This window comes from Lactuca sativa, chromosome 7 (assembly GCF_002870075.4).
Source record: "Lactuca sativa cultivar Salinas chromosome 7, Lsat_Salinas_v11, whole genome shotgun sequence".
NCBI lineage: Eukaryota > Viridiplantae > Streptophyta > Magnoliopsida > Asterales > Asteraceae > Lactuca > Lactuca sativa.
The window spans coordinates 40,292,718-40,317,574 of record NC_056629.2 but is presented as its reverse complement, the minus strand read 5'-3'; the positions used below and the strand labels follow the sequence as shown (position 1 = coordinate 40,317,574).

The following is a 24,857-nucleotide window of genomic DNA, read 5'->3' as shown; positions in this document are numbered from 1 at the left end:
TATTTGTCAATCTATTTATTCTTTATTTTAAATTTTAAATTTTATATTATTGTTTTCATTAGTTCACAAATAAAAAGAGTCTAATATATATGATAAATTAATTCCACATATTTATTTGAATCAATAATTATAATTTTACATAACTAATAAAAAAATCACTTAATTAATAATGTATTTAAATTTTATATAAAATAATTGATTAATAATTTTGAGTTTTCTACTATGAATAATTAATTAATTTTGTAACCGCGGTTTTCACGGGTTATAAACTAGTATATATATATATATATATATATATATATATATATATATATATATATATATATATATATATATATATATATATATATATCCCTATTCTAATAAAAGAATAGTTTTAATCTTCTTTTGACATGTGTCATCATATTAGGCCTTCTAATTAATACATATTTTATTCTTTTTTTGTCATGTGTCACCTATTAAACCTCTTAATTAATGCATGTCACTTGTTAACCTATTGATTATCTATTTCAAATTTTAAAATTTTCACTTTAATTACAATAAATTAATAACAATGCAATAAAAATTAAAATAAAATTAATAAAAATTATAAGGTGATATAATTTCACATATTTATTTAAATTAATGATTACGATTGATTAATAATTTTGTGTTCTAACTATTAAAGTTTAATTAATTTTGTAGACGTGGTTTCACGGGTTATAAACTAGTATATATATATATATATATATATATATATATATATATATATATATATATATATATATATACATATATAAGATTTATACTTTATTTTAATACGTAAATATGTTGTTCATACGAACTCCGTTTTCAACGTTCTTTATACCCACGCGTGTAGCTATCGACGGGCTCTACAACTTTCGTCTAGACTCCGTCGAATAATTTTGACTTTATTTTTCATCCATATTTTTATAAAATTAATGATTTTGCTAAAATCATAACTCTCTTGTACGGACTCCGTTTTTTGCATTCTTTTTCTCAAAATTCTTATTTTAAAGAGCACTACGATTTTCTTTTTGGTGGCTTTAGCTAAAATTCAATCATTCTCTTCGTAGCTTTTTACGTGTAACGCCCGGGATTTGTCAGGTATTGTGTTGCTTTCTATTATAATTATGATATTTGGGGCGAAGCGTACACTGGCCGTACAAGGTGTATGCACGACGTACATATATGAGGCGCAGAGCGGGCAACCCCCATGCGTACGTTGGGCGTAGGGTGATCAGATGCAAACCCTAAATTTTAGGGTTTGCACCCTATTTAAACAACTTATAACCCTCCAAACCCTTATCCTCTCAGCCTCCCTTGTTCTCACGGTGTCCAACTCGAAGCCTAACTCCATTGTATGTATCTTGAGCTTACTTTGAGCATTGTGGTGTTGTTTTGGTGGTTTTGAAGAGCAAGGAGTTTGAAGAAGGAGCAAAGAATTGAAGAGAGCTTATAGATCCAGAAGTTTGGCATCTTTTCTGACTTGTTTGAGGTATCAAGTTCGAACCTTGAACATTGCATGCTTAGATGTAGTTTTGGGGTGTTTTATGTCACATTTTGGTCCTATACTTGAGGTTCTTTGAGTTTTGGAAGAATATGTCCATAAGAGTTGTCCTTTTGAGCTATTGGAAGCATTTAGGACCATAAAAATCAGATCTTGATGGTTTAGACCCAACCATGCAAGTGATAGATGGCCACAAAGTGAGCTTATGGACTTAATGGGTGTCTTAATCCCCATCCATGCATGTAAAAGCATAAAGTTCATAACTTTATGGTTAAGGACGTTTTTAGGAGTCTAGATCTATGTTCTGGACGATGGGACTTAATGGATTAAGTCAAAAGAAGGACTTTAGGGTGATTGGCAGGAACGTCGGATGTACACCCTTGTAGTTGCACGTTCCGGGTCAGTTTCCCGCTTCTGGCCAAGGCCAACGTACGTCGGATCTATGTTCTGGACGATGGGACTTAATGGATTAAGTCAAAAGAAGGACTTTAGGGTGATTGGCAGGAACTTCGGATGTACACCCTTGTAGTTGCGCGTTCCGGGTCAGTTTCCCGCTTCTGGCCAAGGCCAACGTACTTCGGGCGTACGCCGCGCGTACACATGCAAAATGGTTAACATGGATTTTTGGTCTTGAATTTGTCGGGCCTCATGACCCACTGTGGAGTAAGGCCTCTGGGCCTAGGACTGAGATTTATGGTATTGGACCTTTTTAGGCATTATTGGGCTTTAAAGCTTAAAGGAATGTATTTGGGCCTTAAATTGATTATGGGTTGGACCATTGGGGAAAAGGCCCATTAGGTCAAGGACTAGGGGGCCTTACCTTGGGACATGAATTAGAATTTGGGCCATAAGGGAGTCATACATGGGCCCAATAACTAATTAAGGGACTTGTTGTGCTTTAGGGAGAGGAGTCCCGAGACATCCGAGGAGTACGATTTTGGCACACACAGTTGAGGTGAGTTACCTTCCTTGTGTGAGTGGGTCGAAGGCACTAATGTCGGCCAACTAGTAGTTGTTTATAGTAGAGATTATTGTCTTTGTGATAACTGTCTGGTGTGCTACTATCTGTTGAGTTTTATGTGCTTGTATGCTATGTTATTACGTGGTAGTGGTAGGGGTGAAGTAGACCCCGTAACCGGTCGAAAGTCCCCGAAGGGGTATGTAACACCCCAAATTCCAGAGGTGCTATTGAAGGACTTAAAGTGTAAATTAAGGAAATAGAATCGACGAGTAGGCATGCTTACTCACCGAGTCGGAGCGGGATTCTTTCGCGGGTTTAAGTGGCCAACTCGATGAGTCGGCGGCTTGGACTCGACGAGTTGGTGCTGAAGAGAGAAAACCATAATCCTGGGGGTTGTGCCCTATATAAAGCACATTATAACCCACCCTCAGCCTCTTTGCTACCCTTTTGAGATCCAGAAACCCTAGAATCGAGTAAGCCTCCATTAATAGAGAGAATAAAGCTTTGGAGGAGAAAATCTTGGAAAGGGGCTTGAAGATCAAGAGGCTTGCTGCAAAAGAGTGGTGTAGATCCGAGATCTACTTCAGTTGGAGCTTATATTGGAGGTAATAATTTGTTGCTTGGGCTCTTTTGCATCTAGATCTATTATCATTTGAGATTTGGGGCATTTTTGGTATGATTGAGAGCTATTTCGAGTTAGAGGCTTAGATATGAGGTTGCTACTTCAGATCTAGGCTTGTGATGGTCCAAAATGTCATAAAGCTCTCGTCTAAGAGTTGTTGGTGAAGCCCCCTAGTCCTTAACCCTAGCCCTAGAGTGTTTTGGGCTTATAGCTCCTTAGCTTCACGTAAAGTTTGCCACTTTATGTGAGGGTTAGACTTTAGAAGAGTGGATCTATGGATTGGAGCCCCTACATGGCTCAAAAAGCCTCTGTATGGATTAAGAGTTGGAGAGACTCGGCGAGTCAAATGGGTGTACTCGACGAGTTGTATGAACATAAGCATGGACTCGACGAGTTGGAAGAACAACTCGGCGAGTCTGTTGAAGATTGTCTTGGACTCGGCGAGTCTGGTCGCGGAACCCTAAACTCTTCTGGTTAAGCCTCAGATTAGTGAGTCGGTTAGCAACTCAGTGAGTTGGTCAGGATGGGACTCAGAGATCGTTGGACTCGACGAGTCTTGGGGTGACTCTACGAGTTAAGTCGTGCTAAGAGAGTTTCTGAGTATGAGAACTCGGCGAGTAACCGGGTTGACTCGGCGAGTAGAGTCAATCAGGAAGGTTGACTTTTGCTAGGACTTTGTCTTTGACCGTTTGACCTTCAGGGGTGTTATGGTATTTAGAGTATTTATGTCTTGGTCCATTGATGGCATCAGGTGTTGGAGTTTGGAGCAGTGCTTCGGGTCAGTGTCTTCGTGGTTCGATTCGGCAGTTGCAAGGTGAGTTATCCTCACTATATCGACAGCGTCTACGGCACCAAGGTTGGGCCTTTATCGGATGGAAATTTGGGTATTGTTTGTTATGTTATTGTTTTGCTAGATCTGCATCCTGGTATTTAGGATGATGTTATATTAGTGACCTAGTTAAGGTCGGTACCTGATATATAGGGTAATTTTATGCTAGTGACCGGTTAGGTCGGAATCCTGGTTAGGATGTTGATATGCTATGTGACCTGTTAGATTGTTTGTCTGGTTAAGGATTTGTTATATGATTAATTGTTTTATGTACACATGGTTGTTTGACGGGGGTTGGGTTGAGGCGAGTCCTACTTTGTGCTGGAGGCCAACATACCCAGGGTGGACCGAATATCCCGAAGGCACAACGAGCGGTCCGGATAGGCTGAAGGCCCCAAGAGGGCAGACCAGACGTGCTGAGGCTCGGAGAGTGGACCAGGCCGACTGAAGGCCCGGTGTGGGCGGACCATTCATACTGTAGACTCAGAGAGTGGACCAAGTGGATTGAAGGCCCGGTGCAGGCGGACCAATCACACTGTAGACTCGATATACATGGCTAGACTCGGAGGGTGGACCAGGTGGACTGAAGGCCCGGTGCGGGCGGGCCAGTCACACTGTAACGCCTGTGTTTCCGGGCTTGCCATTTTTGGCAATGTAATAGTCTAGGTTAACCTTTGTAACCCGTTTTGAAAATAATAAGATTGTATTATTTGAGTATTATGTGTTTTGTGCTTAATTGCTTAATTATGTGGTTTGATTAATTGAGAATAAAAATAAGCGTCAAAATTTAAGTGTAAAATAAACTTGATATCTTTGGTTAATGTTGTAGTAGTTGAAACAAGGTTTCCAAATATATATAGAACGCCCAAATCTGACTTCGCTGTTTATAGCGATGCGTCTGGGGTTGGATTGGGTTGTGTTTTGACCCAAAGAGAAAAGGTGATAGCATATGCGTCTCGACAGCTGAAAGAGCATGAAAAGAATTACCCGACTCATGATTTGGAGTTGGCAGCGGTAGTTTTCGCTCTGAAAATATGGAGGCATTACCTCTATGGCACGAAGTGCAAACTTTTTACTAATCATAAGAGTCTCCAATATCTCTTTAATCAGAAGGAATTGAATATGAGGCAATGACGCTGGCTAGAATTACTCAAAGACTACGACTGCGAGATACTTTACCATCCCGGTAAAGCTAATGTTGTTGCTGATGCTCTCAGTCGGAAAGTCAATCTTGAAAGGAAAAGGCCAAGAGCGTTGAGAATTGAAGTTGTCTCGAGTATTTTGGAAAGTATAAAGAAAGCTCAAAGCGAAGCTTTTGAAAAGAATGACCGAAAGGAGGAACGTTTGGGCAAAACGTTGGTGTTCGGTGTAAACAGTCATGGATTGAAGGTGTTCCAAGATCGGATTTGGATACCTAAGACAGGAGGAGTCAGCGATCTTCTGATGGAAAAAGCTCACAAGACCATGTACTCGATTCATCCTGGTAGCACTAAAATGTATAGGGACCTGAAACCCTACTACTGGTGGCCGACGATGAAGCTTGATGTTGCAAAGTATGTGGCTGAGTGTGTGACTTGTGCGAGAGTCAAGACACAACATCAAAAACCGTACGGGAGTTTAGAACCATTGCCTATGCCTATGGGTAAGTGGGAAGACATTGCTATGGATTTTATCACTAAACTGCCCAGAACAAAGAATGGTCACGACATGATTTGGGTGGTCGTTGATCGATTCACTAAGAGTGCGCATTTCATAGCAGCCAAGGAGAAATGGTCTATGGAAAAGCTTGCGAATTCTTACGTGAGGGAAATTGTGAGACTTCACGGTGTTCCGTTAACGATTGTATCGGATCGTGATAGCCATTTCACCTCAAGGTTTTGGAAAAGTCTACAAGAGGAAATGGGTACCAAGTTATGTTTAAGTACAGCTTACCATCCACAGACTGATGGTCAGAGTGAAAGAACAATACAAACACTTGAAGATATGATGAGAGCATGTACCTTGGAATTTCTAGGTAATTGGGATGAACATTTACCATTGGTAGAATTTTCCTATAATAATAGTTTCCACTCGAGCATAAAGATGACACCTTATCAAGCTTTGTATGGACAGAAGTGTCGTACGCCGTCTTGTTGGCTTGAGGCTGGGGAAAAGCAGTTTATGGGACCGGAGATGGTTCATCAAACTGCTGAGAAGTTGAAAATAATTAGAGAAAGAATGTTAGCAGCTCAAGATCGTCAAAAGAGCTATGCTGACAAGAAGCGAAGATCGATGACTTTTGAAGTTGGAGATTCGGTTTTGCTTAAAGTCTCGCTGTGGAAGGGACTTATAAGATTTGGTAAAAGGGGAAAGTTGAGTCTAAGGTTTATTGGACCGTTTAAAGTTCTTCAGAGGATTGGGAACCAAGCTTACAAGCTCGAATTGCCAGAAGAACTGAATGTAATTCACAACACTTTTCATGTGTGTTATTTGAGGAAGTTCACGGGAGAAGTTCCTGACATAATTCTAATTTCTGAATTGAGAATTGATGAGAACAAAAGGTTGATTGAAGAACCAGAGGCAATTGTTGACCGAAAGACTAAGAAGTTGCGATGCAAAATGGTTGGTTTAGTGCTTGTCCAATGGAAACACACGAATGGGCCGAATCTCACCTGGGAGACGGGGAGTGACATGTTGAGTCGCTATCCGCATTTGTTTGTTGATGTGTGATTCCGGGGATGGAATCATTCTAAGGTGGAGAGAATTGTAACGCCTGTGTTTCCGGGCTTGCCATTTTTGGCAATGTAATAGTCTAGGTTAACCTTTGTAACCTGTTTTGAAAATAATAAGATTGTATTATTTGAGTATTATGTGTTTTGTGCTTAATTGCTTAATTATGTGGTTTGATTAATTAAGAATAAAAATAAGCGTCAAAATTTAAGTGTAAAATAAACTTGATATCTTTGGTTAATGTTGTAGTAGTTGAAACAAGGTTTCCAAATATATATAGAACGCCGAAATCTGACTTCGTATGAGGAAGTTATGATTTATTGAAGTTTCGACTTAGCGGTGTGCAGCCCGAAATACTCGATTTGAGATCGAGCGGTTTTTAGTCGAAACAATCTAAACGAGGATCGAAGGTCTCGTTGTTGGTATCGAAGCGATATAAAGTTAGGCGAGAACGGACGTCAAACGAAGAAGTTATGAATTTATAACGAAGTTTTTCTGTCCCGGCCTATTAAAAATAAATAATAAAAATAAAGTCAAAATTAGCCGACGGAGTCTAAACGAAAGTTGTAGAGCGTAGTCTCACCTTCACGTGGATATAAAGAACGTCGAAAACGGAGTTCGTATGAAGAAGATATGAATTTCCGAAGTTTATTAAATATTTTGTATTTAAATTAAATCTTTAATTCGGAGGCATTATCCGAAGGGGAGTCAGCAATCCGATCCGAAGTACGCCCCGCGTACACCAAGGGATGTCGACATTCGCACTCGAGTCTTCGGATACGTAAGCAATGACGTTTCGGGCAGTACGCCCCGCGTACTCCGAGGCTCCAGCCCCCTATAAATAGGATCCGAAGGCAGCCGATTCTTTTGTTCATTTTCTCTCTTCTCTCTCTCGTTTTGCATCGTTTTGCGTGCCAGAAATACCCCGAAGCCCCGGTAATATTCTCGAGCCCCGAGGCAAGTCCCGAGATCCCGAAGATCCCGAGAAGTGCGGTTCCTGAGCCGAAGCTCTGCCCGCGAGAAGTTCGATTTTTGTGAAGATCTTCCAGATCTGCTGAGATTTACTACTTCTGCAAGTCGTAGTGCTGTCCGATCATTTTCTGATCAAGTGAGTGTATACTACCTTTCATAAACACGATAATAATACAAGTATGGTTTGAGTGTATTAAGTATATTGTTGTTGATATGTGTGGATGTATATTCACTCTCTTCTATCTCATGGATCTGATTTGTTTTCTATGAAATACGTGTTATGTGTGTGTGTGCCTCATCTGTTATGTGGATATATGTATTGATTAAAGCATGCTATACAGGTTTTTAAACTATGTATAAAAATATATATTTTTATCTACTAATATGTTGGGTAGAACATGGGTAGATAGTTGGTGTGTAATAAACAGATGAGAGGCCTCGTTGTTGTTTGGTTTAGCCATCTAGCGGAGTTTAGATGACGACCACAGACTTTTCTAGATAGTCTTGTGGAAACATTAGTAGGTTCGCCACCTGTAGGTGTTAATGAACTTGGGTGTTCATTCGCTGTACTCCATCCCCCTCATGGTTGCCTTATTTGACTTATATTGCTGAGGAATCCCCCGAAGCATGTGTTGTCGCCCCGATGAAATATTCTTAGACTAGGTCCCTTATGTTAGTTGTTTTAGGGACATAAAGTGAGAATAACGGGAATGGGTAATTGGGTTATTGTTGGTTGGTGAAAATTAAATATGATTATTTATTGTGGGTTGAAAACCCTATATGCTCACCAGGCTCCCAAGCCTGACCCACTCAGTTTTAACTTGTATTACAGGAAGTGGCGCGAGGGCATAAGATGGATAAACCATCAAGTTGTTTTGTTTACAAGTCTGTATATGTATATATTTGTTGAATGACTTGTAATGTTATCGTTTATGCTTATTGGTCTGTATCGGAACATGACACCCTGAGTTTTGATTATATAATGAAAAATACATTTCTTTTATGAAATGCTTTGGTAAACATTGTTTTATCATGTTTTGTTTTTGGGAACAAATTCCGCAACTCTTTCAAATCAAAAGGATTTACTCTGAAAATATTTTAAAAGCATAAATGAAAATCGGTCTTTTCTGGCCGAGATTTTGGGGATGTCACACACACAGTAGACCCGATGTGCATGGTTGTTCTATTTGTGATATGCTATGAGTATGTTTATGTGTGGTTGGTATTTTGGGGGTAACTCACTAAGCTTCCGGGCTTACTGCTCAGTGTATTGTTTCAGGTACTTCAGGAGATCGTGGCAAGGCGAAGGCGGGATTATACCGCTTCTCATGTTTTATGATCTATGTGATATGGTTTTGGGGGATACTTTGATGTTTAAACTATTTTGAAAACAAGATGTATGAACTTAATGGTTTTTGAATGGATACTCTGATAATAAACTAATTGAAAACCTTTTTGTAATAATTAATGGATTTGGGTTGTTTTTAAAAAGTTTAAATTGGTTGGAAAATTTTGGTCGTTACAAGTTGGTATCAGAGCCTTGGTTTGAGTGAATTGGAGGAACATTCGTGTGAATCCAGTCTCAAATCAAGGAGAGATTTTCAAAAATAGTTTTTAAAAGGTTTTCAAAATAAGTAAAGGAGGACGCAGAGGGTACGATAAGCCAGAGCCAGTAAGTAGACCCCAAAATACCATACAAGTTATTTGATATGTTAGAACAACATGCTAGTACTGGGCTAGGGATCTTCAGGAATTGCATGATAGAATTGCTTGATTATATGATGCCTGCTAGCCTAGGGTTTCCTTTGTATGAAATTGACATCATTACTATAGTTATTTAGTGTATGCATCACGACTACACATAATTAAGATCTTATAGCCTAAGAATGTTTGATTTGGCCTTATGTTCTGTTCTTGTATGATTGGGAGCTTAGGGTAGGGTTGGATGTTCGAAAGTCTATAGGGTCCAACATTATATATGACTAGCATACACTAGTGCTGTAGGGTTGGTGGAAGTTTCATGGATGGGTGGGTTGTGTGGGACCTGTAGGTCAGTTATGAGATAGATGTGCTCCTCTAGAAGTGAGGATTGAGTGTTCGTTATGTATATGTTGTTAGGGTGTTGTGGTGATACTTGATACAAATATGGGTAGGTGTGGAAGGTAGTATGGGCCCGTACTACTGAAAGCACAGGACCCATACGCGTATCAAGGAAGTCACAACCCCTAGGGTTTTGTTGGGAGCTAGTTCTCGGGGTTATTATGAGGAATGCCTAATATCTTGTGGCGTATTTTCAGTATGGCGATTACGAGACGTTTCGAGGCAGGATCCGGTTTGGGATCGGGATCAGGAGAGGGTGGTCAGGATGGACCAGTACCACCCGATGTCATTGGTCAGATGAGTATGGATGAGTTGGATGCCAAGATTCGTGAGATCCTGCATGATGAGGTTGCTGCTATGTTCCAGGCTGAGTTGCCAGAGATGTTTGGGTCGATCAAGACCGCCATGGTTGAGTACCTTGATGAGCGCTATGCAGCTCTTACGGAGACGGCTATAGCAGCGGCAGGGGGAGGAACCGGTCAAGGTTTTCAGAATCAGGACATCGATAATACGAAACCCCCTTACTTTCGATGGAGTTCAGGATCCGATCGGTGCTATGAGATGGTTGTCAGACGTGGAGGTTGTTTCTTCACGTGTTCATGCCCTGTGAATCAGAGGGTGAGGTGTGCTCTGAACCTTTTGAGGATCGGGCGAAGGATTGGTGGATGTTGACTACGGGATCTTATTCTGATGCGCAACGGGTTGCGGTTTCGTGGGATCAGTTCCGGGAAATGTTTAGTACTCGTTATGTTCCGCAAGTTGAGAGAGAGAGGTTGGCTCAGGAGTTCCTGGAGCTGAAGCAGGATTCAGAGTCGGTGACGGAGATCACCAGGATGTTCACTGAAAGGGCGATGTTTTGCCCGGAGTTTGCTTCGGAGCAGGCTCAAATGTCCCAATATTTGAGTATGGTCAAGAGGGACATCAGACAGTTTGTGTCCATGCAGAGGTGTATTACCTTGTTAGAGTTGCAGGAGACCGCCAGGCGGCGGGAGTTAGAGATGGAGTTGTAGTTGCGAGAGCAGAGGCAGGCCCCGGTGCAGTCGCAGCTGGTGCCGAAACGGTCCAAAACCGTTGACTCTAGGGTTGGAGGCCAGAGCAGCCACACTTGTGAGAAGTGTGGAAAGGGTCATGCCGGAGTTTGTAGGTCCGGTGGTGCGTGTCACAAGTGTGGGAAAGAGGGGCATTATGCGAGGGATTGCCGTCAGGCGGTCCCGGCTCAGGATAAGAGGATCTGTTATCATTGTCATCACACTATGATTTTCCGCACATGAGATCTTTGAGAGTTGTACTCTAATGTTGTTTCTTATGACATGTTTTGGATATTGATTTTGATTATGACATGGTCATGAATTTTGGGATGTTACATTACGTCATACATTCATTGTGTGCGACTGACTTTTATATCTTATAAAAATCATATGTAATTCATACAGAGGATTTCTACGAAATTTATATTTTCGGGATCGGGAAGACGTGTACTTTCTATATATATATATATATATATATATATATATATATATGTTTTGGCGCACTTATTTTTATGATTTACGAAGGATTTAGCTGATTTTTCATATTATATTATATTATAATAATAAGGAAACACATAATATTCATATAATTCTTATTTATTACGTCAAATAGGTTACAAATGTTGACCCTAACTATTACTTTGGTTAAAATTATTTATCATAGATAATTTTCTATCAAAAAAATCATTTTTAACGCTTATTATATCTTAATTGACTAGCCCGAATCTATGGGTGCTACATTTTCATTCTATTCCTTGACGTGGGATGAATTGTTTTACGAGACTTTGTGGTTTTCTCACATCCTACATTAGATGAGAGTTGGACATTAATGGAGTACAAATGCTTATAAAAAGGAAGGAACTATGAAGACAAGATTCTCCATAAACACCATTTTAGTTCTCTATAACAAAGAATTAGGATGAATAAAACCATAGTAAATAATCATTCATAACTAAATCTCAAATATCATGTAACTGACATGTGTTTGGTCCACAGTACCATAAGTTATATAAAGCTATATATCAAGATTTATACTTCGAGCAATCAAATCAAATTAAATCTTTGTTGGCTTTTGCAAATTGACTTACCTTGGCCGGCCCACTAGAGAATATGATTTAAATGTAAAAGTGAATTTACATGGTTGTGTCAATTATTGATAAATTTTGAAAATTTCATAGCATAGTGAGTTAAGTTATTAAGTTTATATTTAACTCTTGTTAACCCCTTATATATACAAGCCCCGTATATAAATTACTCCCCTCTCTTCGGTTTTGATACTACAAAAATCTCCACTTCACTCTCCTTCTCTAAATCGACATTAATTGCAATTCAAATTTTAGTACCAACTTCTATATACCAAATCATTTTAAGATGATATTTCACCATTTCCCCACACTTAAGTTATAGAGGCTTGAGGCGACTCCCGAGGCCATTTTTTGAAAGGAAACTTCCCTAAAGAGGCTTTCGGGCTAACTTTTACGTACTGACTAACCCCTTGCTGCAAACATGAGACTATGCCTTATACCATAGAGTCATTTCAGACGAACCTCCATGACCACATGGACTGAGTATAGAAATCGATGGATTTCAGTGCATGTTCCTTGATTTATGATCAAAGTAGCCAAGTTTATTATGATTTGGGGATGTTGGAACAAAATCAAATATACGGTGGATTTTCTTTATGGAAATGATTAACGGTATCATAATTTGAGTATAAAAATCAATGGATTTTAGTGCATGTTGCTAACTAGTAAGGAACCAAGTGTTGTTTTTATGAAGATTTTATTAAACTTAAGGCTATACAAAATAGTGATGGTTTTGTTGTTATAGAAATCAATATATGATTACTAATACATTATCATAAAGAAATGAAAGAGTCATTACAATAATCACCATTTTTAATCATGAATTGCCTTAATAATCAAATTTGAAAAGTATGTGGATCACACACTTAAGACAAGCAAAGTCTTGGAGATTGAATAACTTTTATTTGTATGTTTATCAAGTATTTGAGTATAAGTCAAAAATGGCTACTATGACACACATTAGACATATGAGATAAATGATATACATATTGCATGTTTTAGTGTTTTTGGAGTGTATAATTATTACAAATAGTTTTGAAATTCCATTTTTTCAGAGAAGAAATGCATACATAAATATTAAAATCATATCAAGTGAGCAATAATACAATAAAGACCCAATCAACCTTAATTAAGTGTTTGATTTGATTATGATCAATTAATCAACCTCAATTAAAAGTTTTACTAACGATTTTATTTGAGTGTATAATATTTCCATAAAGTGGTGATGATAACAAATCTAGTATTGATTCGGTAACCTAATTCCGTTTAATATCCTACTATTATCTGATAAGTTATTAAGTGAGTCGAACGCAAGTCGGATAATATGAGTTTTGAATATTTTACATTGTGAAATGCACACTTTCATAGAATAAAAATAGATAGTTACAAACCAAACCAATGTTTTCTTAATAAAAATGGAGATAGATTTGGTTTCAACTTTCAAATAAAAAAAAAAAAAAAAACTTTTTCATCATTTTGTATAGAATAAAATTTACCCTAAATTAAAGACATATGGTTTAGTGTGTTATTTTGTAACTCATCTCTCCGTCTCCACCTTCTTCCCCCTCTTCATCCCCTCCATATATATTCGCATCTCTATCTGTTTCTCTTACAATACAATGAGTTTTTGATTTCAATTTCATATGTCGCAACCCAACACTAGTACCTCCAACAACAACCGTAAGCGCTCATCTACAACCTGCACATCTCCACAACCACCCACCACCACCACCACAACCGGCGGCGACAGCGGCGGCGGCGGAGGAGCTCACTTCTTGGCGATGAAGAAGGCCAAATCACAGGCCGTATCTTGCTCTTTGGACAACAAAAACGGCTTCCAGCAACATCAATTTGATAATAATCCATCTGCCGAACCTTCTTCCATGATCGAAGATCCCACTGAAAACGATGCTGGACGCGCATCCTCTGCTGGTGGATTCACCGCCAATTTGGCTCGTAAAAAAGCAACGCCTCCTCAACCAGCTAAGAAGCTCGTAATCAAGCTACTCAAAGGTCCTCGATTTAATCTCTTACCTAACTCGCACTCTTACTTCAATTTCTGATATATATTCGAATTTGATGTATCTAATCTGCAGGAAACCTTCAATTTGCTTTATATTTTTTGTTTCTTTTGCCGAATTGGAAGTATAGGGTTTTGGATTTATGGGTTGATTTATGTATCATCTGTCAATGATTATGTGGGTTTTAGCTGAAATTGAGGAGCTAAATACTTCCTCAACTCTGTAGGTTTCAGTTCATTATCATTTTCATGAAATTTCTGTTGTCTGGATTAGGTTTTAAGGTTCTGCTGTTTATCTTTGTCACTAACATCATTTCATAAATTTCCTTCCTTTTCATCTATATGCTCCTATTGTATCACAGAAATAGACTCTCAAATCACTCTATTACATGAACAACACCCAACATTTAGATGTCTATCGAGAAGAATTTAATCTTGTAGATGGAAAGATCAACTTAAAAATGGTTTATTTTGTACATTCAAAAGATATTGTATCTAAAACCCTAAAACAATTTTGAATATTTAATGAATGTAGGAACTCTTTACATTAAAAGCATATGGAATTTACTATGCATTTACCCTAAGTATATAGTTGGGTTTCTTTTTTCTCTCTTCTTAGTTCATATAATGATGTCCAAAAATATGTTATTGGGTGTTGCATTTGTAGCTCGGATGAACTTGGGCAACTGCACACTTTCTCATTCATGGTTCATATATGTACCTATCCACACATCATGGATGGTTGATTTTTTACTTTTCTCAAATGAACCTGTCTGAATAGAAACTTAGATATGGAGTCACTATTATTCCAGCTTTATGAATTAAATTTTGAGTTCAGTAAATGATATCCATGGATTACTTTTTAAAATGCAGTTTTTATTTTTATCTATCTGTTTATTATAATTGTATGCTGTTATCTTAATCAGTTGAGGGCAAGTCATTTTAAATTGTTTGCAACTCTTTCTTGAGCATGGTCTACTTGATTCATTTCTCACCTTTTTTTTAAAGAATCTCGACTCTTTATCAGCAAGTTTTTATTTTATTTTATTTTACACAGGTCAAGGGCATGGAAAAACTTTTTTCTTTGTTTGTTTCTAAATTAGAAAATAAGGACAAAGAAAAAGAATAAAGAAAAGTTCTATGACATGTAATGTAAATGGCTCATAAAGCTACACTACTGTTTACAGTTTATCATCCTTATTCCCAAACATGATACCCCTACCTTGATCCATTATCTTGATGGCATGCATCAATATTATCCCTTAATAAGAATTTCCATTTAATTTATATATCTTAATTATCATTTAAAAACAAGTTAATGACTCTACACCAGTTAATCCCACTTAATCTAACAATTACAAGCTCTTTTAAGCATTTTACTCATGGTGATCTACAAGTTTTACTCTCTTTTCATTTTCCTTTTCTAGATTTTATGGCATATAACTTTTTTAAAATGTTGTATTTTCTCTTAAAGCCAAGCCAACTCTACCAACAAACTTTGAGGAGAACACATGGGCAGTCTTGAAGTCAGCCATTAGTGCCATATTCTTGAAGCAACCAGATCCTTGTGATTTGGAGAAGCTTTATCAAGTGAGTGCTTCTACATGATACTTTATTAGGGTTTATGTCATAAATCACCATCAACGTATTTCCCATTTACCCTTTTCACCATTCAGGAAACAACTTAATCTTTTGTGTTTATTTTTACAATTGCAATTGTAATCACCTGTTTTCCAAATGTTCTTCCTACATGGCATCATCCATGTGGCAAATGGGAAAAACATGTTGGTCTCAATCTGTTTGTTAGGATCTGATCATGGAGCATCTGCCTATCTTATAAGTCTGAACAAATTCAAAATACATTTGTTAACTAAATTTTGTTATGAATAACAGGCTGTGAATGATCTTTGTCTCTACAAAATGGGGGGAAGTCTTTACCAAAGGATTGAGAGGGAGTGTGAAGCCCATATATCTGCTGCTTTAAATTCATTAGTTGGGCAAAGTGAAGATCTTGTGGTGTTCTTATCACTTGTGCAGAAAACATGGCAAGATTTTTGTGATCAAATGTTGATGATCCGTGGTATAGCATTGTATCTTGATCGAACCTATGTGAAACAAACTCCAACTGTAAGATCATTATGGGACATGGGGCTTCAACTATTTAGGAAGCATTTATCACTAGCTTCAGAAGTTGAGCATAAAACAGTTTTTGGCCTTCTGAAAATGATAGAGAGTGAGAGGTAAATTCCCATATCTTTTCACCAAATGTTCTTACACTTCAATTTAAGAACATGGTTTTTTCATACTTTCTCATATACACTTCTGATGTTTCCTTTAAGTTGAAACAATAGGTTACAATTGTGAAGGGTTACATTGTAATTTTACAATCTAGTCCAAGATGACATGGGAAACAAATACCCTTTTGGCCTTGTAACCAAAATAACCAAATTTAAGGAATGAAATTTAAGGAATGAAACAAACAACTATGTAGCTTCTTGTACCCTTTTCAAAATGTAACTATGAAAGGAAAACAAGAAGTAAATCTGATTAATTGTGCATCCAAATGACTGATATGCCCTCATTTTTCACTTGGCAGATTAGGTGAAGCAGTTGATAGAACACTCCTTAATCATCTTTTAAAGATGTTCATTGCCTTGGGAATTTACTCTGAGAGTTTTGAGAAGCCATTCCTTGAATGCACATCAGAATTCTATGCTGCTGAAGGAGTAAAATACATGCAATACTCCGATGTTCCAGATTATTTAAAACACGTGGAGGTTTGTATTATTCTTCTCTTTCCTTTATAAAGTTTATGTGCCAGGTGTAAATGACAATGATATTCAGTCACTAGGTTATTATATAAATTAGGGTTAAATGTGTATTTATGCAACAATGTTTCATTTTCCACCCCATTTGATGCAGTTTAGTAGTGGCTTTCATACAAATCATTCAACAAAGTTTAATTTTAGGACTAAAAGATGCAATCTTTTATCAGTAACATGTGTAACTGGTTGAAACATGGTTGCATAATACTTATCAGCTGTATAAAGTGATAAAAAAGGTGAAACATTGTTGAATAAATTGGTGAAAAAAGTGAAATATTGTTGTGTAAATTGGCAAGTGAAACATTGTTGCATAAATAAGCATTCATGGAATGAAACATGGTTCAATATTTAAATTAGGGTTAAATGCACATTTCTGCAACAACATTTCACCATTTTTCCCAATGTATGAAACAAAATGTGTTTTTATACAAAATATGCATCAAAATTTAAATTGTATGACCTAAAGAGCCAATATTTTATTTGGTAAACTGTGTAAAATGGTTGCATAATTCATGTCAGTTGTATAAGTTAAAAAAATTGTGAAACATTGCTGCATAAATTGGTGAAAAAAGTGAAATATTATTGCATCAATTGGTAAAAAATTGAAACTTGTTGCCTAAATAAGCATTCATGGAATGAAACAAGCTTGTATATTTGTTCCTAGAATGAAATATGATTCCAAATTTCATCTAAATAACCACTTTGTTGCATATATCGCCCAAAATATGAAACTTTTTTGAACGAATACATTTTTGAAAGACAGATTTGCGATTCTCACTTATTTTCTGATATTTATTTCCATGTATGATGTATGATTGCAGATAAGGTTGCATGAAGAACATGACAGGTGTCTACTCTATCTTGATGCTACTACAAGAAAACCTTTGGTAGCAACTGCTGAAAGGCAACTCCTTGAGCTCCATATTTCTGCAATACTCGATAAGGCATCAATACTTTTTCATTCTCTCTCTTCAGTTTTCAATTTCTTGCATTGAACCCTAATTTTAATTCTACCATTAACAGGGTTTCACAATGTTGATGGATGGGAATCGAACTCAAGATCTTAGAAGAATGTATACACTTTTCCACAGAGTGAATGCCCTTGAATCCTTAAGGCAAGCTCTTAGCTCATACATCAGAAAAACAGGTCAAGGCATTGTGACAGATGAAGAAAAAGACAAAGACATGGTCTTCTCCCTTTTGGAATTCAAACTCTCTCTTGATAAAATATGGGAAGATAGTTTTTCAAAGAATGATGTTTTTTGCAACACAATTAAAGAAGCCTTTGAACACCTCATCAATCTACGCCAGGTATACCATATTTATTTCATCATCATGCTCATTTTATTCATCTCCAATTTAAGGTTTTGTAAAAGTAACAGATTTAATTATAAATGTGTTTGTTATATATATATTTATATATTTATATCTGTAGAATCGGCCTGCTGAGTTGATTGCTAAATTTTTGGATGAGAAATTGCGTGCTGGAAATAAGGGTACATCTGAGGAAGAATTGGAGGGAACTCTTGATAAAGTTTTGGTTCTTTTCAGATTTATACAGGTAATATTATGATACAATAAATGCAAGAAATAGCAATGTACTTTTATTGATTTGTTTATTATAACAAATCAATAAATTGTTAAAAGTATAATGAACGTATAGTTATAGAATACACAAAAATATTTCATTTAGTCTTTTTCTTTGCTGATTTGTGTAAAAAAAAACTCTTTATTTTTTTTTTTTTATATATGTTGTGATGTAGGGTAAGGATGTGTTTGAAGCATTCTATAAAAAGGATCTTGCAAAAAGGCTTCTTTTGGGAAAGAGTGCATCTATTGATGCTGAAAAATCTATGATCTCCAAGGTTCCCAAACTACCCTTTTTCACCTGCTGTCTTAAATCTTAATCAAATGCATTTTTTTATGTTTATAAATTAATCTTAATAACATTATCATTTTGTATAGTTGAAAACCGAATGTGGTAGTCAGTTCACCAACAAGCTTGAAGGAATGTTCAAGGTTTGTTTCTATATCTTCTAAGTAATTTTACAAATTTGCCCCAAAATATGTCTTTAAGAAAATCATTTATCTTTTTAATTTCGTTTTTTAGGACATAGAGTTATCGAAGGAGATAAATGAATCTTTCAAGCAATCATCTCAAGCAAGGACGAAACTACCCTCGGGAATTGAAATGAGTGTCCATGTCTTAACAACTGGGTATGTTTGTTTTATAATTATTAATTAATAAATATGACTCAAAATCTGCTTTTTAATTGCTAAATAAAGTAATATGGAAAAATAAATTCAGGTATTGGCCAACATATCCACCAATGGATGTCCGCCTTCCCCATGAACTCAATGTTTATCAGGTATGCCATTAAGGAAATATGATTTTAATTTAGAGTAAATTACAATTTTAGTCCCTGAATATAGTTGATTTTTTCAATTTTGGTCCCAAAAAGTTTTCTCTTGCAATTTTAGTCTTTATATGCAAAAATTACTATACTCAGGGACCAAAAACATAACATCATATAAAGAACATAATTGCAAAAACAAATTTTGAGACCAAAGTTGCAAAAATCAGCTATACTCAGGGACTAAAAATGTAATTTATGATTTTTCATTATGCAACTATTTTGGTTTACAATATACTGAACAGGACATTTTTTTAATTTTGGTCCTAAAAAGTTCTCTTGCAATTTTGGTCTTTATTTTGTAATGTTTCTGGTCCCTGTTTCTGGTAAAATGAATATATTTGTAGGACCATAATTGCAAAAATCAACTATACTCAGGGACCAAAAATGTAAAACTATTTTGGTTTACAATAAGCTGAAATTTGTATGATTTTTACAGGACATATTTAAAGAGTTTTACTTGAGCAAATACAGTGGTAGGCGATTAATGTGGCAGAATTCATTAGGTCACTGTGTCTTGAAAGCAGAATTTCCAAAGGGCAAAAAAGAACTTGCAGTTTCCTTATTTCAGGTTTGATTTTTTTCTTCTTCTTTTTTTTTTAATCTTTTTTATTCTCTGATTATATATATAAAAGGTGGATTTTATATGATTACAGACAGTTGTTTTGATGCTGTTCAATGATGCACAAAAGCTTAGTTTTCAAGATATTAAGGATGCTACAAGCATTGAGGACAAAGAACTGAGGAGGACTCTCCAGTCCCTTGCTTGTGGAAAAGTCCGTGTCCTTCAAAAGGTAGTTGTTTTAACTTTTACCTTTTAACTTTTAACTCAAGGGCATTTATGTCTTTTGCACATACAGCCTACCAACCGATAATGTTGATGTTTTTCTCAGATTCCAAAAGGGAGGGAAGTGGATGACAATGATTCCTTCATGTTTAATGATGTATTTACTGCTCCTCTTTATCGTATAAAGGTGAGAGCATTTAACAAAAACCATATGCTAAAGCTAAAGTAGTTGTTTGGTATGATGGAATGGAATGACTCATTCCATTCCCTTACTTATTTCATTATTCCATTCCATTCCATATGTGTGTGTGTACAGGTCAATGCTATCCAATTGAAGGAAACCGTGGAAGAAAATGCAAGCACCACAGAGAGAGTTTTCCAAGATCGTCAATATCAGGTCCAATATCTTATTCTTAATTTTTTATTATTGTGTTTAGAAACTTTAAATTTTTTGTGATTATAACCACAAATTATTTATTTATTTATTTTGAATATATTGTAGGTTGATGCTGCTATTGTTCGGATTATGAAAACTAGAAAAGTTCTGAGTCATACTCTTCTGATAACTGAACTCTTTCAGCAGGTAAAATCATTTTATTTAGAGTAAGTTACACTTTTGGTCCTTGAATATAGCTCACTTTTGCAATTTTGATCCCAATATGTTTTTTTCGTGCAATTTTGGTCCCTGTTTCAAGTACTACTTTCTTTATTTTTGGTACCAAAATTGCAAAATCAGTTACTCAGGGATCAAAAGTAGTCATTTTACTTGTAACATGGGCAAAAAGTGTTGCAAAAACCAAAACTGCAAGGAAAAAATTATTCGGGCCAAAATTGAAAAATTCAAATATACTCAGGGACTGAAAACGTAATTATATTGTGATAAAAACCTACAATCATAATAAAAAAAGGTTAGTATTTCTAACCTTTTTTTTTTTTTTTGGAAAAAACTGCCAATAGAGTTGAATCGAAAAAAATGGAAAAATGAAAGGTCTTTTCAGAAAAAAAATATAGTTGAGGTTTAATCTGAAAAAATACAAATATATAAGGTCTTTTATGATATTAAGTTATTAACCATAAAAAAACCTGTATACTATTTCTAACCCTTTTATAGTATCATATCAAGGCCACCGTTTTATAGAGATTTAGCTACTGAACTATTTATTTTTTTATTTTTTTAATCAATTATTAAAATTTATTTTTATTGGAACAGCTAAAGTTTCCAATAAAACCAGTTGATTTGAAGAAGAGGATTGAAAGCTTGATTGATAGGGAGTATTTGGAGAGAGACAAGAGCAACCCTCAGATATACAATTATCTTGCATGAATCCATCCAATCCAAATCAAATCAAATCAAATGAAAACTTGTTTGTTTTTTTTATCAAAGGAATACATTTTCCTTGGTCTGTTTATGTACAGCGATAGCTTTTGTTTTTAATTGTAAAGTCTAATTTGCGTTGTGCTTTTCACCTTATATTCAGAGTTCCTTACTACTATTATTCTCATTTCTTAATCCTACTCTTTTGCCCTTATCGGATTTGTAAAACACATGCAAAACTTATGTTATATTTAGGCACAATGATAAAACATAACATCGAACTCTTAACTTAACCACTTGAAATCAAAGGTAAATTTCGTTCATATTACTAACATTGGTTTGGGTGTTTATAATGTATGATATATGGTTTTAGCTTATTGATGGAAGAAAGCTTAGTAATATGATGAAATGAGGTTAATAATCATGTTCTTGAGTATTATATGATGAAATTGTGGTTAATATCTTGAATTTTAGAAAGACATACAAAACTAATTCTGGATAGTTGTGATATAATGAATTTGAGCACTTGATGAATTAAGTCATATGGATGACTTATTTATGGAGCATAACTAGTTTGATAAAAGAAATTAAGTCATGTATTAAATTGGTGAAATGGTGATATTAATCCAATGTCTTAATGAATTAAGACATGCAGATAACTAATTCATGGAATATATATAGCTTGTATGTATTTGGGTGTTATAAACTTGATGAAGTGTTAAATTAGGTTTATGTATACATAATGTTGTAAAAATCCTGATTAGGTCCCGATTAATCTTCGATTACTCTCTAGGTGCTACCCGACCAACTAGAAGACACGTAACGATTAAGCTCTGCCTACACAATGAGCGAAACAGTAACAAACTATGAAAATTTAACACTTTAAATAAGTTCTATCTCAATAGAAACAGTTTGAGGAATGATTAGTGCTGTATTAATCATATTAACATATTTTGTTATGATATTAGACATATTTAATTTTTTTTAATTTCAACTAATTAACAATTTAGGGTCCCAGATTAATCTCTACCAAGCTGATTAATAATCCCTTAACCCTAGTCCACTGACTAGCTAACGTGGAACGTTTTTTTACAACCTTGTGTATAAGTAAGCTATACCTCGAGCTGTAATTACGCCATATTTTGATAGTTATTGGGGTTTATGAAGCAAGAGCAGTTATGAGTTTTCAAGAGCTGGAATTCCGTACATATGCAGTATTTCAAGATGACTTACCTTGTTTCTTCTTCGATGAATTGGTATCAATTTGGTAGTAGTAGAATTGTGTGAATAACACTATTATTTTTATTATTTGTTGAATTATATGATATGATTGAGTTATTGAAACCATTAATAGTTTTTTGTTGAACGAATAGGATAAGTTTGTATTGTTAAAACTATGGTTAATCCTTGTTATATCGTTCCTTGAGTTTGTACAACTACTAGCAGGTTATTGTTGTATGGTACAATAAGCTGGTATAACTGAAGTTTATAACAAACTATTGTTGCAAGAAGTCTAGAACACTTGTTAAATCATAATTGTTTATTACTATATAGTTTAATGAGTAGTTAATATTAGTTATTATCATGAAGAGTTGTGAGCAATTATAATTGACTATAATGATGCCACTGATAACAACAAAATATAACTGATGCAATTGAATATAATTGATGTCGATGACAATGACACTTATAGTTTGATTATAACTCATATCATTAATAATAGTTGTTTATGGTGGAGAGCTGAGATTGAGTATAGCTTAATAGTTATAGCTGTATATAATGTTATAGACTTATAGTAAAGAGATGAGCTTGAGAATAATGAAAAATTATAACAAAGGACTAATATCAATAAAGTCCTATGTTTTTGGCACTAAATTGGAAAAAGCCCTAAATTTAATTTTTCATTTACTGTAACCATGATATTTTCATTGAATTATGGCAAAAGGGCATAGTGCTGGTTTCACCGGTTTCAACAGGTTGCATAGCTTAGTCGAACGTTGGAGGTAGTTGTTAGCTAGGTTTTAGGTCGATTCTTCTCTCCAACGTCAACCAAAAAGATGGTAAGCTCATCCAACACGCACACACAAGGGTACAGAGAATGGGCCTTAAGGAATCCTTGGTCTGAAGATTTGAGATGCGATTGTGATGAACCTGCGACATTCTCAATCTCCAAAACTATCGATAATCCATGGAGGAAATTCAGGGGGTGTCCAAACTATCATGTAATATTCAGTTTCCTACTTTTTGTGGTGTTGTTGAACTAGTATGAAGAAGTGGTTTTTGTGTAGGACTCCAAAAAAATGCGAATTTTTTTATGGCTTGACCCACCCCTGCCAAGCACTTACTACAAGGAAACTATGTGGAATTTCCATATGGATTTAGAGGAGGCTAAGAACAATAAAGCATTTGGAATGGAGATTTTGAAGCTTTCAGAGGAGGCCAAGAACAACAAAGCAGTTCAAGTGGATATTTTAAACCTGTTGAAGGTGGAGCTAGTTATGATGGTCATGCTTTTGGTGGTGGTGATTGTGATGGGGTTTATGGTTCACAATGTTGTGGTTAAAGCACTGTGAAGTTGTGGGCATTAGTTAATTTCAGGTGGAATGGTAGTAGTAGTAGTAGTTTAGGTGTAAGGGTATTTTGGTCAAGTTAGGCAGTAAGTAGATGCATGTGTTATGTATGGTATATTTTGGTTTTGTAAGAGATGACAATGACAACAACTTATTATGTCTTAATGATAACAATGTATTAAGTCCTTTAACACATACATATGTATAAAAAAACCAAATCATGGAAGGTAACAACAATTACAATTAAGTCCTTTAACATATACATATGTAATAACCTACTTACCAAGCTAACCAAAACATGGAAGGTAACAACAATTATAGTGATCAAGGCATATATATTGATAACTTAACAATCATACCATGTCGTTTACAAAGCTTCCTAAACATCAATGTTAGTTAATAGCCCAAAAAGGGGAATGTACTTTACAAAGCTTCCCACAAACCACTACCATACCATGTAACCTAATTAGAACCAAACTTCCAATTCTACCAAACATTATGGACAAGAATTGGAAGCTTGTTACCAAAAGACAAGTGTACTAAAATTAGAAGTTTACAAAAAGGGCAACCTATCTATTAATGCCCATTCTTAATCTAAAACCCAAGGGGTTTTGGAAGAACCACCACCAGCAACATCTTCAACCATTTTCCTGAGCTTCGGTTTCCAAATTCTTTCTGAGGGTTTCCTCTTTTTCTCCCAATGGAAATTGTAAGAACCATGACCCAAGAGTATCACTCTTGCTCCAACCTCTCTCTCATCCACTACTTCTTCCTCAACCATTCTGCCTTCAACTTCTTCCTCAACCTCTCTGCCTTGAACTTCTTCTTCTTCTTCAACTTCTTCTGCCTTAACCTCTCTTTTTTCAATATCTTGTTCCTTAACCTCTCTCTTTTCAACATCTTCTGCCTCAGCTTCTCTTTCTTCAATATCTTGTTCCTTAACCTCTTTCTCTTCAACTTCTTCTTCCTCAGCCTCTCTTTCTTCAATCTCTTTTTCCTCAATTTCTCCATAAACCTACAATATGACAGACTAGTTAGTAAAGCTACAATATGAAAGACAAAAATAGTGTAACAACACATACCTCTTTCATAGCAGCCACTGCATCAACA

At 35.8% G+C, this 24,857-nt stretch overlaps 1 protein-coding gene across 1 annotated transcript; it reads left to right on the top strand.

Annotated features, from left to right (window-relative positions):
- Positions 1–13,335: 13,335 nt before the first annotated feature.
- Positions 13,336–21,391, top strand: LOC111880852 (cullin-4). Its single transcript, XM_023877267.3, has 17 exons — positions 13,336–13,829; positions 15,311–15,426; positions 15,730–16,076; positions 16,433–16,613; positions 17,483–17,605; positions 17,685–17,972; positions 18,097–18,222; positions 18,425–18,526; positions 18,627–18,680; positions 18,772–18,878; positions 18,970–19,030; positions 19,515–19,646; positions 19,732–19,869; positions 19,969–20,049; positions 20,179–20,259; positions 20,365–20,445; positions 21,073–21,391. Exons 1-17 carry the CDS (start codon positions 13,460–13,462, stop codon positions 21,184–21,186), a joined length of 2,502 nt encoding a protein of 833 aa, XP_023733035.1. The 5' UTR covers positions 13,336–13,459; the 3' UTR covers positions 21,187–21,391.
- Positions 21,392–24,857: the final 3,466 nt, after the last annotated feature.